This window comes from Eurosta solidaginis, chromosome 3 (genome assembly GCF_040869045.1).
Source record: "Eurosta solidaginis isolate ZX-2024a chromosome 3, ASM4086904v1, whole genome shotgun sequence".
Taxonomy (NCBI): Eukaryota; Metazoa; Arthropoda; class Insecta; order Diptera; family Tephritidae; genus Eurosta; species Eurosta solidaginis.
Window position 1 is genome coordinate 200277878 of NC_090321.1, and position 17963 is coordinate 200295840.

At 33.2% G+C, this 17963-nt stretch overlaps 1 protein-coding gene across 1 annotated transcript in view; it reads right to left on the bottom strand.

The window, feature by feature from the left end:
• Positions 1-5953: 5953 nt before the first annotated feature.
• Positions 5954-17963, bottom strand: part of Lac (Lachesin) — a 165735-nt gene continuing 153725 nt past the window's right edge. Inside the window, exon 2 of the mRNA XM_067774650.1 lies at positions 5954-12170. Within this exon, the coding sequence (XP_067630751.1) occupies positions 11629-12170 (542 nt within the window). The 3' untranslated portion in view covers positions 5954-11628. The remainder of the gene's footprint in view (positions 12171-17963) is intronic.

The following is a 17963-nucleotide window of genomic DNA, read 5'->3' on the forward strand; positions in this document are numbered from 1 at the left end:
ATTGTATTTTTAGCGCTTAATTTAAAGATGTAGATGAGAGATTACTAAGTAGGTTCGACGTGGTCATGTCAAATCGGTCGCACGACAGTCTGGCTAGTAGTCGAGTGTATTAAGTTTATATCCGATAGAAAGACCCAACCGGTTATTATTTTTATAAAAAAAAGTTTAGCAAGAATATGTCTTTATATAAGCAGCCATTTTTCGCTGATTTTTGTCCATTTATATAAAGCAAGTGCTTACAATTTTTTTATTTTATTTTTATTTCATATAAGTTTGCGAAGTTGACAGGGTTTACGAGCTTTGTCAGCGTGAAAGGTGTTGGGCTTTTATAAAGACATTGAAGTATGATGAACTTAATAAAAAGTTTGTTGACACCATGTGCCAAAGTCAACGAACTATTTGAACCCTGTGACTGCGGCTTCGAATCTGGTAAATCTACGATACGCCAGATCCTGCAGAAGACTCAGAAATTATTCCTATCGCCACGCGACTTTGGAAGCAGACGTTTTTTGGATTGACCTTTTATGCAACGGCCAAAATTGTCTCGGTGGTTAAGCACCAAATAAAATAGCACTTTTTGTTTGTTGAATAGATTTTTTCTTTTGTTTCTTATTAATTTGGCGTCGCTGATTTCAAATCGGGCCTAAATTTCTTCCAGGAGTTCGACTTCTTCAAACTCGGGTGTCATAAAAAAAACACTTCTTAGTTAACATATCACCGTAGCTATAATCCATTGCGTTATTTATTATGAGTTCATCAAGGAGAATGCGTGTGGCGCGTATATGTTGAAGGAATTTCTTTTTAATCTGTCAGACCTAGTGAAATGACCTTACATGGCCTTATTCCATTCTCCATATGACACTAGAAACAAACCCTGGATTGCCAGTTTCGTATGTAAGAGTTGTGTTGAGTCATTACGCTTTTGGGCTAAAAAGACCTAATTTTAAGTACCAAACTCCTGTGATATGGGGGAACCGTCGGACCATAACATCGGCTGTTAATTCTGTGGGGCAAACAAAACAGGAATAAATCACAGAAATCACTCTTAATGGATTTATACCAACCTACTGACTGCTGTTTCACTAGTCCTCATTGCTTGACATTGACCAGAACCTGAATCCAGTACACCCAGGAATCATGCAGAGGCTTTATTCCAGTAGAATGCATCGAGCAACAGTGATCAAAATCGTAGTTCTGATTTCATATATACTGGTGAATCTTAACTTTTCAATCAACTTGAATTCAAGGAAAAGATTTTCCTTCCATTCTTCACTGGAAGGATAATTTCGTCTCCGGCAACAATATTCTAGGTCTTGGGACTGCGATGGGGTAACAAAGCTATGACCCAAACGAGTGGCAGGTTCACTAGCCGCATGGAAGCGCCTGAAAAATGTGCATGCAACGAGCTCGTTTGGGTTGTAAAGAACTGCTTAGAAAAGAGGAAGTTACCTAACTTCTCTGAGCATAAATATAGGGAAATTCTGCTTATTCCAAACCTTCTGCTAACGTTCGAATCGTTAAATTGTTGAATAAATGGCTCCAATATTCAGTACTGTAAAATGGTCTTTATTAGACTACTTTGAAAGTGCTTCACAATAACACTTATACTTCAAACCAATAGCGTGCTTAAATCAAAACTGATTACTGATTACCCAGCCTGCGCCGCTTTTATACTCTCCGTTGCCTCATTCGCACATCTACAAGGTCTAGTAATTTCTCGAACTTCATGCTTAGTTACCAGCCATATACAGGTATACTTGTAGTTTGCAACCATATGCGTGTGTATATGTGAGCTCTACTTCGGCCGTTGACTACACGTGCTTGAGTGTATCTCTCCGTTGCCTTGTATGTATGTGAGTAAATGATGATTGATTGGTTTACGTACACAGGAGTGGCAGCTTGCTTTATTGTTGGTGTGCCTTTATTTAATAACCTTAGTGATGTGAGTATCACTTAGTGATGCTAATATTCGTCACAATATGAATATACCATCTGATGCTGAACTTTCAATATCTGGATGTAAACATGAGCATGAAGATACACTCTCTCCATAACCACCTGGGCCGTTTTCCTGAAAATAAAAGCGATCTCAGTGAAAAGCAGGGCGAGCGTTTACACCAGGACCTCCGCATGCACGGTGGGGTATTTTATCAATCTAGCTGGCCAAAAGACGATTTTTTCAAAATATTCCAATTTTTTTTAAATATACTCCTTGGCGTTCCTAGATGTCCACCGAATAGTATACCCCAAAACCCATGTGCAACGTCAACGGAGCTAACTGCACATCTAACGTTGTATAAAAATTGTATGCAGTTAGATGTATTTTTGGATTAAAAAGCAATATACCCTTCTAACCTAAATACATGTTCACTTGTTTAGCCTTAATCAAATCTAGTTACATTTTCTTTTAGGACAGATAAATGTGTTTTTAATTCATATGTTAGATTTTTTAAATCGCATGTGTTAACTGAGTTATTCTACTTGAAATACTACTACATTTCAATATTAATTTTTTTAATAACCTTGCAAACAAAGAGATATATTTTTTTCATGGCATATCATGTCAGTAATTTTTTGGCAATACATAAGCTTGTATTTGTTTCAAAGTTTAATAACAAAAACGGCTGCGCATACTGGCGATTTTTTGAGCGGTGATCAATTTTGTAAGAGACTGGTGCCCTTATTGGCAAAAGGTGGCAACCTTGTGAAAATATTCTCAGTGGCTCACCTATGTGAAAAGTCTTAAAATGTAATACTATATCGATGTACCAAATTTGATTCAAATCGGTTGAACCGTTTCCGAGATGGTAGTGGATATACAAAGAAATATAAAAAAGAAGGTGAGGTGGCAACCCTTCTTAAAAATTTCAATAGAAATGCGGAATAAAATACTTTTCGTTTGATACCCATATTGACATATATATTTCATGTAATTCCAAAAAATGTCCCCGGGTCCATACGAAAACGGGGGGCCGATCCATAGTAATTCTGCGCGAAACACCGTAAATTTACTGGCAAATATTTCTTTTCATAACAATGAAGTGAGATAACCACTTTTTGAACAGAAATACCTGCTGTTTTAATTTTGGCTAGATTGATCAAATACCCCACCGTGCTATGGAAGAACGATATCAAGGAAGCTGAAACCACATATGTACAGTTGGAGCATTCAAAGTAGTGCTCCTGAATCAACTCATAACAAAAATTTCTTAAAAGAAAATTTAACTCACTGTAATTGATAATATTTTTACTAAAAACTACTATTATTAAATATTTCGGAAACTAGATCTGCTGGAAAAAGCGGTTTTACAGTTGACATTAGGGCAAAAAGTTCTTTAACAATCATGCATAAAAACCCATGCAATGGGCACCAGTGTAAAGATTTTTTCTAGAAATTCCCAACTGCGGGCGTTTTTTGAAGCCAATTTATGAAAGAAATACATTATTATTAACCTTTTTCAGATATTTTTATATGGAAATGCAAAATTTCAAAATGTAGCAAATTTTAAAATAAGATTTCTCGGGAGTTGTCAGACCAAAATTTACAAAAATGCAGGAAGGAATCGATACGAGTTATATATACATGTTTATATTATTAAGTTCGTTGTTTAAGTCTTCTGTATTGTGACGAATATGAGTGACACCAGGTGATACTCACATCCCTAGTCTGATGCTAAGTAAATGAAGTCACAACAACAATAAAGCAGACAGTCACTTGTATCTACATAAACGAATAAAACATTATGTCTACACATATGTACGTACACGCAGCAGAGAAGAGATGCTCACAAAAGTATGCAATTGTAATTGTTGAAGTGTCGCTCACAAATACACGCATATTGGAAGCTATATACGTGCATCTGTAGTTATAATTATATGGCGTCAACTAAGTAAATTCTGGAAGCGCCTAGAAGATGCCACGAGGAAATCAAAGAGTATAAAAGCACCAGCGGTAGAGGCGCTATAATCAGTTTCGATTAAGACGATATCTAGCGAGCAATAGCAGTATTATTTTGAAAGTCAGTTTCATTTAAGCTATCAGTTTGGTTATTAAGCCAGCTAATTGCAAAGTATAAGTGTTATTGTGAAGTATTTTAATAAAGGCCATATTTCCATTATTCAGTATTGGAGTTATTTATTCAACAGTTTAGTGATACGAACTTAGCAGAAGGGCAAATAAGAGGATTTGCAGCAAATTCGTTACAGTATTGTTATTTTATATTATGTACTGGTTTCCTATGAACTTTAATTGTTTCAATAATTTTAATTTTGAACACATACGTTGGGAAGATAGAAAAAAATATGAAATGAAAAATGTTATTGAAATTTGTTAGTTTTTTTAAGAAACTTGAATTCAATGCGGTAATTAAATAAAGAAACTTAAATTAAATATTTCGGAGAATAATCTAATTCTCATTAAAGAAAGGACTCCTAATTGTAAAAGTTACGACGATACTGTGTCCACGTATTCGATTCCAAGAAAGTACCTGTACGAGGTAATCTACTACGAAAAATACTCGGTGCTTGAGCAAAGTACTAGAGTATGTACTCGAAGTTACTGGTATCATAACAACTCTAAGGGTACGCTTGCACAACAACCGATAAACTGAAAATATGCAATCAGCTGATGAAATCGGCCGAGCTGGTGTTAAAATTGCAACCGATTACACGACTTTACAAAAAAAATTGTGGCCTTTGTCATAAAGTAAGCCCCTTCCAACCTTTGATTCGGGGGGATGGTATAATGGTGTGGAAATGATAGTGTGCGACAACATCGCGAGCTTGCGGTGGCTGGAGGAAGTGGTTCCAAACCTCCAATGGCAAGGCACGATCGCGCGGTCACACGATCTGACACGACCAGTACCTGAGCCACCGAAATTATGGCAGAGAAGTGAATCATCTCTTAGTTCTTATAAAATCAATACCGATAAGGAGTTTTTAGCGACACCAGAACAATCAAAACATCATTTCATCACTACTGAAGATTTTAATAATTTGATTAGAGATTTAAATTTACCAAAAAGTAAAGCAGAGCTTTTAGACTCTTCTTCGAACAACGTTATCAAGGCCAATATAATGAAAACATGATTGGAGACTATATTTGGGGTTTATTGAGGGATAGTACCTATGAACATAAAAGAAAAAGTAAAAGTGTACACTTTTAAATCATTTTCCACTTTTTTGTAAGTTATTTCGTTATTAAAACTTAATAAAAATATTTATTTGAATTGTTTAATTTTCAAGTAAAAATTAAAACCGCAGATTTTGAAAAATTTCGTTCAAGCGGTTTCCTAAATAGGAAAACAAACTTTTCCATGCCATATATATATTTTTTTGTCAAATTACGACGTAAAGAATTGAAATTTAATGCTTTGAAGTCAAAGTCAAATTTTGTGTTGACCCGTGTTATAGAACGGCAGTTTTTTTCTTACATTTTACTTTTTCGCAAAAGTATGCTTGCGTTTATGCTTTTATGTGCTTATCCCATAAAGAGCGACTGTTTTCCATACAATTAATTTTCACTCCATCGCACAAATAATTAATTTTTCACAGCACATGCACCCAATTTATCGGATGATTAAATTGAACACGGTCGAATTTATCGGCAGTGAAAAACGATAACGGCAGACAACAATTCGGTGATCGGTTGAAATGTACACACGTTCATCCAAATACATGTGTTTATTATTATCGGACGATTACGACCGGCATCGGGCGATCAAAATCGGTGGCTGTGTAAGCGTACTCTAAGCCTACCGATAAATTGTGCATAAGCGATTTCGCGGAAATTTGGACACAAAAGTTCTATAATTTTTTCCTTTTTGTTTTTTTTGGTCCAATCGGAAGATATGAATTTTTTTTAATTATGGGACTTTTTTGAAATAATTTTTTCTAAAAAACTTTGTGAAAAACTTGTCAAACCACATGCCGAATAATTAAACAATTTCACATATTTATTTTTATTTATTAATTCTGTTTTATTCTATTGGTTTGTCACACATTATTATTACATTTTTTTATCATTTAAATATATTTGAAATTGATAATCTTATTTATTGTTTATTATTATAATTTTTTTTATTTACACCCGTTACCAATGGGTTTGTAGTCACATAAATGTTACACACAAAAATGTTTTTAATATTTATCAAAAAAAAAAAAAAAAATATATATATATATATATATTTATATATATAATTGTATATATATTCGTTTTACTTATATATAAAAAACTTACGACTTACAGGGCAATATAAAATCAATTATGATTAGATTTACAATATTGTATAAAGATTTTACAAAATCGTATAAAATTAATGCATGGTTTATGCATACAAAATTGTATAAATAAAAAAAATTATATATGTATGCATTTATTTTTGTTTTTTTATGTCTTTCATGTCATTAAGAAATTAAGTGTTTTTAATACTATAATTAAATATTTTAGTATAAAGTTTTTTTTTATTCCTTTAGACTTGAACATCGTGGAACCATACAAGATGGCAGCCAGGTGATTTACATACATAGAAACATAAAAAAAATTCCATGTACTTTGTTTTTGTAATTCGATGGACTTAAGTCAAAATCGTACTGCGTCGGAAGTTGAAGCGTAAAATCCTAATAAAAAAGTACAAACCAGTTTACTTCCGGCCATCACCTGTATGGCTCCGCTATGAACTTTAAGAAAAACTATTTTTTTTTTTAGATTTGAAGGAATTTTTTTATATTTGACACACAAAAATTTGATTCTAACATTTTTTTTTACCACAATAAAAACGTTTAATTTGTGATGCTGAGTTGATGTAAATACAAAATAATGGTTTGTGATGCATTTGAAAGTTTTCAAAATATTTACGTTTTTTAAGGAATTACTGAGATATGTATACATAATTTAATGAATTTATGTATAAATATTCAATTGCGGACGGGGTCGGAAATATCCGCAAAGTGCTACATATACTTTGTATGTGTATGTATATACATTAGGGTTTGCCATTTTTAGGGTAAATTTTCTTCGATCAAATCAAAAAGAAATTATATTCAAAAATCTAACAGAGCATGATACTAACAATACAAGTTAAAAAAAATTCCTTTTATAAAAATCTTAAAAAAAATCGTTGAAGGAAAATGAAAAAATACTGTATAGTTTTTCTATTGACACTCGTGTTTGAAAACAGATGAAAGGGTGTACCTCCACTGAGTTGGAAGAGGCAGCTAGAGGAAGACTTGCTCACTTGGTGCTGCCAATTGGCGGCAGTTGTCGCGAAACTGTGATAGCTGGTGGACATTTGCCCATTCAACAGTTTATCGAGACATCTAATACTACTATAGCACAAATCACATGTTCATATTAACCGTGTTTTTTAACACGCCTATATCCGTTTACGCTTAAACTTTATATGGACTGCTAAGCGCCAAACTTTAAATACACCTCTGAAATTGCTGCGCATAAATTTTGTCCTACTAAATTTCAATACGCATTATACTCAGATGTAACTGAAATATGTGTCTTTGTTTCACCCTCTACGCTAATTCTATGTATTTTATGTGTGTCCACAATTCATCGCAATTGATTTAGCTATATCTTATACACAGAAATACAACAGAGCGTTGTGTCTCCGTTTTTCGGTATACCCTGTGGCTGTAGATGGGTCTCCCCAGCATTATCTAAACGAGGATAGGCGTTTTTTTTCAGGCGCAAACGAAACGTATACGCGCAAATTATTCCTATGATTATAGCTGTGTGTATTTAGTTTGTCGTGTTATTGCTGTTATTTGTAGCGAAATTCCGCTCGACAAGCAAATGCGCCGCCACATACAGACAGTTATGATGATTTCTTTGAAGTTGTCGCTCTGAGTTTTTAGTCGCTGTGACAAGTTCATAAGTGCATGGCTATTTGACATCTCTATTTACAGTAGCGCGTCGCTGATGATGGACAGCAGGTCTGCCCGAAATGCATATGTTTGTGTCAAATAAATAATAAAGTTTGTTGATTTTACGGTTTAACCCTAAACGCACCGTTGTTTTTATTTGACAAAATAATTTTGTAGTCAATAAGGAAAATTTTCCCGTTGTAATAAATAATAGACTACAAACCTATGGTTCTACAGTTTGATAAGTGAATAGTGCTTATTAATTGAGCTGCGTACTGAAAAAGAATTTATTGGCTCTTTCGCGCACTATGCCCAACTCTGATATATACATACATACAATACAAAGTCTAAATAAAATAGTACTGCTTGTAGACTGTTAACGGTTCGCTTAACTAAAATGGACGTTTAGTTTTTTTGTTGCAACAAATGACTTGAATTGATTATTGGGGCAAAAAACTTTAATTCTGCAAATTAAGGAATAAAAATTTTAAATCAAAAAAAAAACGAGTTGTTTTGGTAAAAGTCTAGTTAATACGCGTCCAAAAATATCGGACGAGGTGTTAAACGATGCGTATGGATATAGTAGTAAAAAAGATATAGTGGTTCAAAAGGTATCAAAGAAACCCGAAATATGATCCCGGACCACTCCATAACCGGGGGATGGACTCATAACATTTTTGCGCAGAACACATTTCCGCTAGCGGCTGCGCTTATAAAAAATCACCCTGGCCGGTTCGCCAATGGACTGGGATCAAAATTAAAACCGTGCCCAATTCCCTTTGTACACAAAAGTTTTTAATGTGTACAACAACGTTACAACAACCACATGAAAATTGCCAACCTCAACTGTAAATTTCTCCGGATAGAGATACAATTTTTCTTCTCCGGTTTCGGCTTATTGTTGTCGAGGTCAATACGCATTGACACCTCTCCCGATATTGTTGGACACGTATTGCCAGTAGATCCCTGTTCTGAACTTTTTTTTGCAACAAATGACTTGTATTGATTATTGGGATTCTAAAAATAAAATATAAAAAAAATAAGTATTTTTCTTGCAACAAATGTTCATTCATTATTGAAGCAAAAAAAGTTCAATTAAAATAAAACATAAAAAAATATTTAAAAAAATATTTAAACAATTTTCAAATAAAAAACAACAAATTAAAAAAAGTACAAAACAAAAGTTCGAAGTTTAATAAATTCTTTTAAAAAAATTTATATACATTCAAATAATAACAGGAAAAGAATTTGAATTAAAAAAATAATAAAAAAATATTCTAAGGTAAAATCTAAAAAAACAAAAAAACAAGTTTGGAAAGCAGGCTAGAAGAATTATAGAAGAAAACATATTTTATGACTTCACATTAGTAAACTTAAAAAGACCTTAACTATATCTACACCTTTCCCAACAGTATTTTAGAAAATATCAAATTGATTTTTGAAAGCATCAGTTCGATTTTGGAAAGCATCAATTCAATTTTAGAATGCATCATTTGAACTTTAGAATAGTCAAATATTCTTTAGAAGACGTCAAATGTACTTTAGAAAACATAAATTAGATTATAGAAAGCATGAAATGTACTTTAGATTGGTCAAACGTACTTTAGAAAGCCTCAAATGTACTTTAGAAAACATCAAATGTACTTTATAAAGTGTCAAATATACTTTCAACAACATCAAAATTAATTTAGAAAATATTTCTATTGTAGCAAAGTTGGTATAATCAAGTAAAAAAAAAATATTCATAAAGTTTGCGTTGTTTACGTGTACGCATTAAAAATGCAGGTTCAGGACAAATGCTCATTCTGCCTTGTATCCATGAAACGTCGTGCATTGATTGACCTTTTCCATGGGGAGTGCTTTAGAGATTTATCAACGGCAATAAATTGCCCCATTTGTCAAAGCGATATGACGTGAAAGTAACACAAAAGTCGTCCTCTTTATAAAATGATGTTCTTTAAGTATAGTTTTCAATTGCTTTCAGAATCTGAAGACCGAAGGAGAATTGTTGAAGCTGCCAATAAAGGCCTTGATTGGGTGCAGCTGGCAGAGTCGCTCAATGTAAGATACCACACAGCTTACGTATTGGTGTCCTCTGGCACTCTTGAAGCACTTAAGCGAGGTGGCTTGAAATGCAAAGCGTTGTCGGACGATGAATTGGCAATGATACTTACATGGGTAGAGGAGGATGCAGCCATCACATCACGAAGAATTCGCGAAAGAATTCAACAAACATTTAGAAAAACAATGTCCATTTCCAGCGTAAGAAATTATTTGGAAGGTCAAATGTATACATTAAAAGGTATTAATAAGCAGCCACACTCAGCCACTGAACAACCAACTCAATAAGGAAAAGCGTCGTGGGTATGCAATTTCGCTAAACCAATTAATTAAGTCCGGCAAACAAATAATATTCATTGATGACACGATTTTTAATTTATTCTGTCGGCGTTCACGAGGTCGCGCAAAAATTGGAAAGCGTGCCGTACAGGTCTTGCCGGTCCCAAAAGGTCCCAACGTACATCTTATTGGGGCCATATCCGCATCTGGCGTAGTAAAAATGTTTACTAGAAGAGGATCTTTCAAGGCTGACGATGCAAATGCTTGGCTTAGTATGGTTTTGCAGAGATGGTGCGAAATTGGAAACCAGCGTGCAGATGCTGTCATTGTTTGCGACAACGCGCCATGCCATTCCAAACTACATGAGGTCTGCCAAGAAGCCACTTTATTGCGGTTGGGGCCTTACTCCCCTATGCTTAACCCTATTGAAATAATATGGGGAAAAAATAAAAGCTTATGTTAAGTCAAACATACAAATTCTTTACGTAAATGGATCGGGTGTTATTGAGCAAAGATTGTAGTATCTATAGGACCTAGTTAAGGACGCCGTAGTAACAATTAATGGTGGAGATTGCGCTAGAGCAATTCAGGATAGTACATTCTTCCACGCTGATACACTCGAACTTGACGATATGCCAGTTGGACAATGAAATTATGTACATTGTTAATTTCTTTACATAAATAATATTCATGTTTAAAAATAAATTTATATACCACATGCTACAAATATAGATGCTTTTAATAACAATAATGTGAAAAAAGAAATATGGTTCTAAAGTACATTTGATATTATCGAAAGAGCATTTCTTGCTTTCTGAAGTACATTTGATAACTCTGAAGTTCATTTTACTCTTTCTAAAATCTAAATTGTGGTTTCGAAAGTACATTTAATAATTCTAAAGTACATTTAGTGTCTTCTAAAGAACAATTGACTACTCCAAATTCCAATTTATACTTTCTAAAATCAAATTGTCACTTTCTAAAATCAAATTGATGTTTTCGAAAGTACTAGTGGAAAAGGTGTACATGCTTTTTTCGAATTAGAGCTGCTTATATTTAATTATTTTATTTTTTTGTTGTGTCTATTTTTCGTTTTTGTGATAACATTTATTCCTGTTTATATAAGTTTTGAAATATTTTCTTTTTAAATGCATTTCCAATCGTTTATTCGGAGTCTGTTAAGTAGATATTCATTACTTTTCTAAAATTTTATTCGGTTTTTGTTTTTTTCATTTAAATTTTATGCAATTCAAGAAACATTTATTCGTCAGATTTTATTAAAAAAAAAACTTGCAACTAGAAATTTCAATATCAATTTTTTAACCCTTATCAAACACTTCACCACCATGTATGCATTAAATACATACATACATACATTGAATATCTATGTCTGTAGCTTCTTCATCCTAGCGTTTATCTTGCAAATACAGCCGCTCCCATCATAGCCAAAAATACAAATGTGGTGGCCGCCAAATGTTCAGCACCACCATAATATGCCTGCCCACAAGCTGGTGGACACACTGGAATCACTGTTTCGAATAGATTTACACGCGCTTCTGCTTCACCCAATTTATTGACTGCCTTACAAACATAATCACCATATTGACGTTTCTCAATCGTAATTACACGCAATGTCGAATCAGAATATTCATCGGCGGTGGCAAAATGAGAAATGCTATAATGTTGATTATTCGAAAGTTGTATATCATCCTTGAGCCAAACAATCGCTGGTGGTGGATAAGCTTCAATATGACATTCTAAATCCATATCGTATTGTAGTGCTTGGCCTAAACGTGGTCGCGGTACAGTGATGACTGGTGAGAATTCAACTTCGACATTAATGTTACGCCGATCACCTTTGCTAACGCCATTATCAGCGACGCAATAATAAGTGCCACGATCTTCCTTCTTAACCGATTTAATCTTGAGTATGTTGCCGACATAAGTGGCGCTATCTGGAAATAAAAAAACGAGAGAAAAATGTTTATAAATATATGATAATTATATTAAAATAATTAAACATTTTATACTAGACATTGTAAATAACAGTTATTGGTCAAAATTTGAACCAAAAAAATCATACTGAAAGAATGATGCCATATACATAAAAAGATCACCAATACGTTCGTCATTACAACGACACTCGATCAAGTATTTATATCGACACCAATATTTGGAAGCAGAAAAAGAGCTGCCAGAGAAGCCATTCAAAACTATATAAGAATTGTGTCGGTATCAACTCGGGATTGTATTCGGGATTATATCGAGACTATTTTTGTTTGGATTTAAGAGCTGGACGCTTGAAATTTCACATGATGCTTACATATGTATAAGTTGTGAGTTTTTGTTGGAAAAAATCGTCAAGATCGATCGTATATGTATATACATAATACATGTATACCCCATACAACAGACTGTTTAGATGTTATAAATTCATGAAATTTCTTCAAATTAATGAATGGTAAAAGTTCTTCGACCAACCCGAAGACAGTCCCGTCCTTACTTGTTTGATGATAACTTTGGCGTTGTTGGAGAGATCCCTTTGGGAAAACTTGCTAATCAATTTGGGGAATAATTTAAGAATTTCATAATCCCGAAATGATCTCTGCATACTTTTGTTTTCAATACCAATAACAAATTTAGTGGTAGTACTAAACCAACTTTTTATATTCATATATCGTCGCCCGCTAGCCAGAAGCATGAATGTGCAATTTTTCCGATTTTGTGTTAGAGGCCTCTTTGGATTACCCTTTAGACTCTCTAGGTTCTACTTAAATCTAGAGCTTCCTACGTACATGGAAACCCCAAAAATTTGCAATGCCATTTTCACGAATGTATAATTCAATCACACAAAGCTGAGCCAGAAAAATGCATGTGGCACATTCATGTTTCTGGCTGACAACAAGGTAATGATGTTCCTGTTTGTATGCCACATTCGTTGATATGGCTCAACAATTTTTGAAAGAAAGTAAGAACAGCACACATTCGTATCGTTCGAATGTTCGGGTATATGTGCCTGAATGTTGGGCACCAACTCGTAACTCACCAAAACTTTTCGAGGTTCACACACAATTGTATGACGATTTTTTTATTTATAATTATTTTACTCCGGGAACTATAAAACTACCCATGCTATATATATGCTAGTTGAGATACACAAAAGATGAGCTGTATAAGATATTCTTGATAAAAAATTATACCGATGAAGAATTTTTAAAAGCTGAATATCCGAAAAAAAAGATAGTTGTTTAATTGAAGACAAACCGGTTTATTCGAAGCCGTTGCCTCTTCTCGAATCAAAACTAAAATACTTCAAAAAATTGTGTGAAAAACTGGTTATACCAAAAGAATACCATTCTTTTTATAAAAATCTTGAGGGCAACGCTTTACCCGAACCCAACATTTCAGAAGATTCTGATTCTGATGAGAATAAGAACTAGTTCTAAGTTTGCAATAATATCTTAAATAAAAACACATTAGTGTATATGAAATTGAATTGAATGTGTAACTTTTTTCATTTACATACATACTTTCGATAAGTCAAAACCGCGGATGTTTTCCCAAGTACTGTGATGCTCCGAATCCCAATCCGCCAACGGAATTGGCCTAGCAGGTCTTGGCTTGGCCCTAAAGTTATTTAAAAATCAATCTGCAGTGAATTTTTTACGTCTTTTGAGGTTAAGGCCACACCAGTTGGGCCAATTCTTATATCGTATTTGGATTCAGCGCAACAAAATGCATAGAAAGCATGAGCCGATTTACCTGATCCGGCTACTTTACATTTTTTTGTATAGATGTGTTAACAAAAAATTAGATCAGCTTTTTAAATTTTTGTTGTGCCAGAAAAATGAAAATGCTAAATCTCGGAGAATAGAAGGGATGCGAGCTGAACAATTATCTCAGTTGAAAGAGCATAGTGTGAGTATAATATATAAGTACATTTTTACACTAGAAACTAATTCCTCTAATTTTGAGGGAGCAATAAACTTTGAAACCCGATTTCCCAACATTTTCATTTTGGCACATTTATGCTTCTGGCAAGCGGGCGACGATATACCCATAAAATTGGAGCGGTTTTTTAAATTTGATGTATACTATGGATTAGTATGCTTAAAAATTTACACAAAAATATTCGAAATAATAGTTTATGGTGTTAATAAATTTCACTACCTGCTTGCTATAGACGGGCCTTGAGGTCAATGTCCTCTTCTGTTTGTCCGAATAATATTTCACAAACAATAGACAAAATTTCAGGTGTGTACAACAATACAAATACATGGATACATTCTTACATACATAATTAGCTGCGGGATGCTATACAATTTTGTAATACAATTAGGAGAGTCAAACCAGAATTGAACGCAATTGATATGCCATTTGAGTAAGGTCAGCACCACGTTAGAGGGTCAATGTAAGATGTAAGGTGAAACGAACTGATTTCAATTGATAAGCTGACAAGAAATAAACATAGGATAGAGATAAAACAAGAGTTGTTAGAAAGAAAAGAAAATACATACAAATGCAGAAATAATAACAACAATAATAAGAAAGAAACATTGGTTAAAGCAGAGTAAAATAGGAAATTTAATTACCAACGAACGTTTTTCTATTAAATGCGTTCACATTTGTTTCGATTTTTTACTCCTTTGAGTTTATATACATTAGTATGTGTATATGTATTGTGTGTAACCAGCAAAAACTGGCATAAGCGGTTATAACAATAAGGAATACTGCTTTTACTTGTGACATATAAACCTGAGGATGAGGTAAGTATTGTGGCGCCATAGTTCAAAATAAAATAGGTTTTAAATTTAGCTACAGCTTTTTGACATAATTTTCTATGAGCTATCTGTCAAAAAGTTGCAACTAAATATAAAACCTATCTTATTTTGACTATGACTATGGGCCTGTATGTAATTTGGGCTACTAACGTAAGTAACAATAAACGAGCATCTTGCGCAACCAATATAAAAGTCTCTTATCAAATATCAACAGAAATCAGATGTTCTATCAATCAATTAAAACTTAAAGTTTGCGCTGCCATCTAGGGTATGGTATTAACTGCCGGTAATGCAGTGCAAATATTCACAATAGTGCCACAGTACAAATAAATTTCATTGTGTGCTCACAATCGTTTATTTTTAACAAATTATTTTAATATAATATAGCTAAACAAAAGCACTACGACCAAAATTGCGCAAAGCTCGCTAATAGCCCGAATCTTCATCTTAACAACCAAAACTTTATTTATAGATTTGGATTCCAAATGAGAGAGAAAAAGGGACCCGGCCTATGAAAAGTTGCTTATGACTCAAAAAAGAAATTGCGAGAAACAGCTGTTAAAGATAAACAATGCATTTCTTCAGTTTCTTAGTAGTAGTAATTTTTTTGAGTCATAAGCCACCTTTTCATAGGCCGGGTCACATATATGATAATAAGCGGGATACCTGATAAACAAAACCTAACTATTCGGTAAATTTCCGTTATATTTTTTAGAAAATTGGATTTTTGTTTAAACATGAAGTTTAAAAATTAAGACGTCGATAAAAATAGTTTAAATTATTATCATTTCATTATCCATTAAATACGTACACCCTATAGTTCTATCTGATGAGATCTATTTCCGGTTCTTGGTATACTGCTTTTTTATCTTTTCTACACACTGGCGGGAACTCTGGGAAATGACATTTGGCAAAAGAGTTTTTGAAGAGAATATTTTCATGGCTGATATTCACTTTCTGGGCTGACGGAACCACTGCCGAGGAGGGATTCCGTTTAGAAAAACTTTTAAAAAGTATTTACTCTTACTTGTCCCGCAACTTGAATGCAAGAACTGAAAATGAATTTTAGATGATAGATAACCAGTCTATACTTAAAAAAGTTTTAAAATAGACGATTATAAAGATGAAAAAAGTTATTTAAAATCAGATGGTGTCTTATTATAAGTCCTATGTAAGCCTGATTTTATAATGCAGTAAGGCTTATAATGAGGTTATAATATGAAATAATGTTCCTTATTCTACTTGACTCATAAACCATCGAATATATTTCTTATACCCAGCTGTACTTGTACACAGGGTATTATAACTTTGATCGACTGGTTGTACAGGTATAAAGGAATCGAGATAGATATAGACTTGCATATATCAAAATCATCAGTATCGAAAAAAAAAAAATTTGATTGAGCCATGTGCGTCCGCCCGTCCGTCCGTCTGTCCGCTAACACGTTAACTTGAGTAAATATTGAGATATTTTCACCAAATTTGGTACACGAGCTTATCTAGACCCAGAATAGATTGGTGTTGAAAATGAGCGAAATCGGATGATAACCACGCCCACTTTTTATATATATAACATTTGATTATTTAGTAAACAATACACCTAGAATGTTTAAATTTGACGTGTGGACTGACATTGGGACTCTTGATAAAATTCTGAAAATTTTTTTTAAATGGGCGTGGCACCGCCCACTTGTGATAAAATCAATTTTACAAATACTATTAATCATAAATCAAAAATCGTTAAACCTATCGTAACAAAATTCGGCCGAGAGGTTGCCTTTACTATAAGGAATACTTTGAAGAAAAATTAACGAAATCGGTTAAGGCCCACGGCCACTTTTATGCAAAAGATTTTTAAAAGGTTTGTGTACGAATAAAATAAGCTATATATTTGCAAAAAAGAGCTTTGTGTCAATGGTATTTCATTTCCCATGTGGATTTACAACAATAAATAGGAAAAACTTCAAATTAAAAAAAAAAATTGGCGTGGCACCGCCCCTTTTATGACTAAGAAATTTTCTATGTTTAGGGAGGCATAACTCGTAGAAAAGTTAGTTCAGAATAAAACCATATATATATGTATTATTGCAATTATTGTAACACTATTAAGCACACAAAACAAACCACAACATCATTTAAAGTGTACAGTTGGGTATGTACACTTGACTTCCTTACTTGTTTTTTATTGTATTTAACGTATTATCTTATTATAACGCCTTATATCAGCCTGATTTTGAGTGGGTTATAAGCCTTAAACAAAAGCTCCTAATAGAGTAAGTAGTATCTTATAATAAGGCCTTATGTAAGCTTTACTTTATTTGGTCCATAAGCCTTGTAATAAGGTTGTTTAATTTTAACTAATAACTTATAATAATCCTTATGCAAGCTTTATTTTATATGGGCTATTAGCTTTGTACATAACGTTATCTTTCAGATAAACCTTATGCCTGATGATATAGGTACAGACAAATATGGAATGTTGTAAGGAATATACCATTCAATATAGAATTAAGGCCTGATTCTTTATCCTTTTTTATTTATTTATTTTTTGCTGGGTATATTAATATATCTTCATAAATTAAGCTTAATTTAAATATCAAAGGCGTTACAAATTCACTTTATCTACATTGAAATGCTTTGTTCACAGAGCCATATTTTGGTATGTTGGGTTTTACTAATTTATCGCAGCATTGTTGCAACGTTAGGTTTACTCTCTTATGTTGCCTCTTTTCTATCTAAAACGTGTTTGAATTAAAAATCTTTTAGAAGTGACAATTTTATAATTAGTTTACAGAACAATTTGTTTTATACGTTTGTGTATTACATGATAGAGATAATGTTTTGTTTGACAATTGTCAATAATGTTCTTATTCATTTCAAAGTATGTTTAGGAGTATATACAAATTAATCCTCAAAAAATTTTTTTTTTGAAAATATATGAGGCATCATCAAAAGTTCACATAGTTA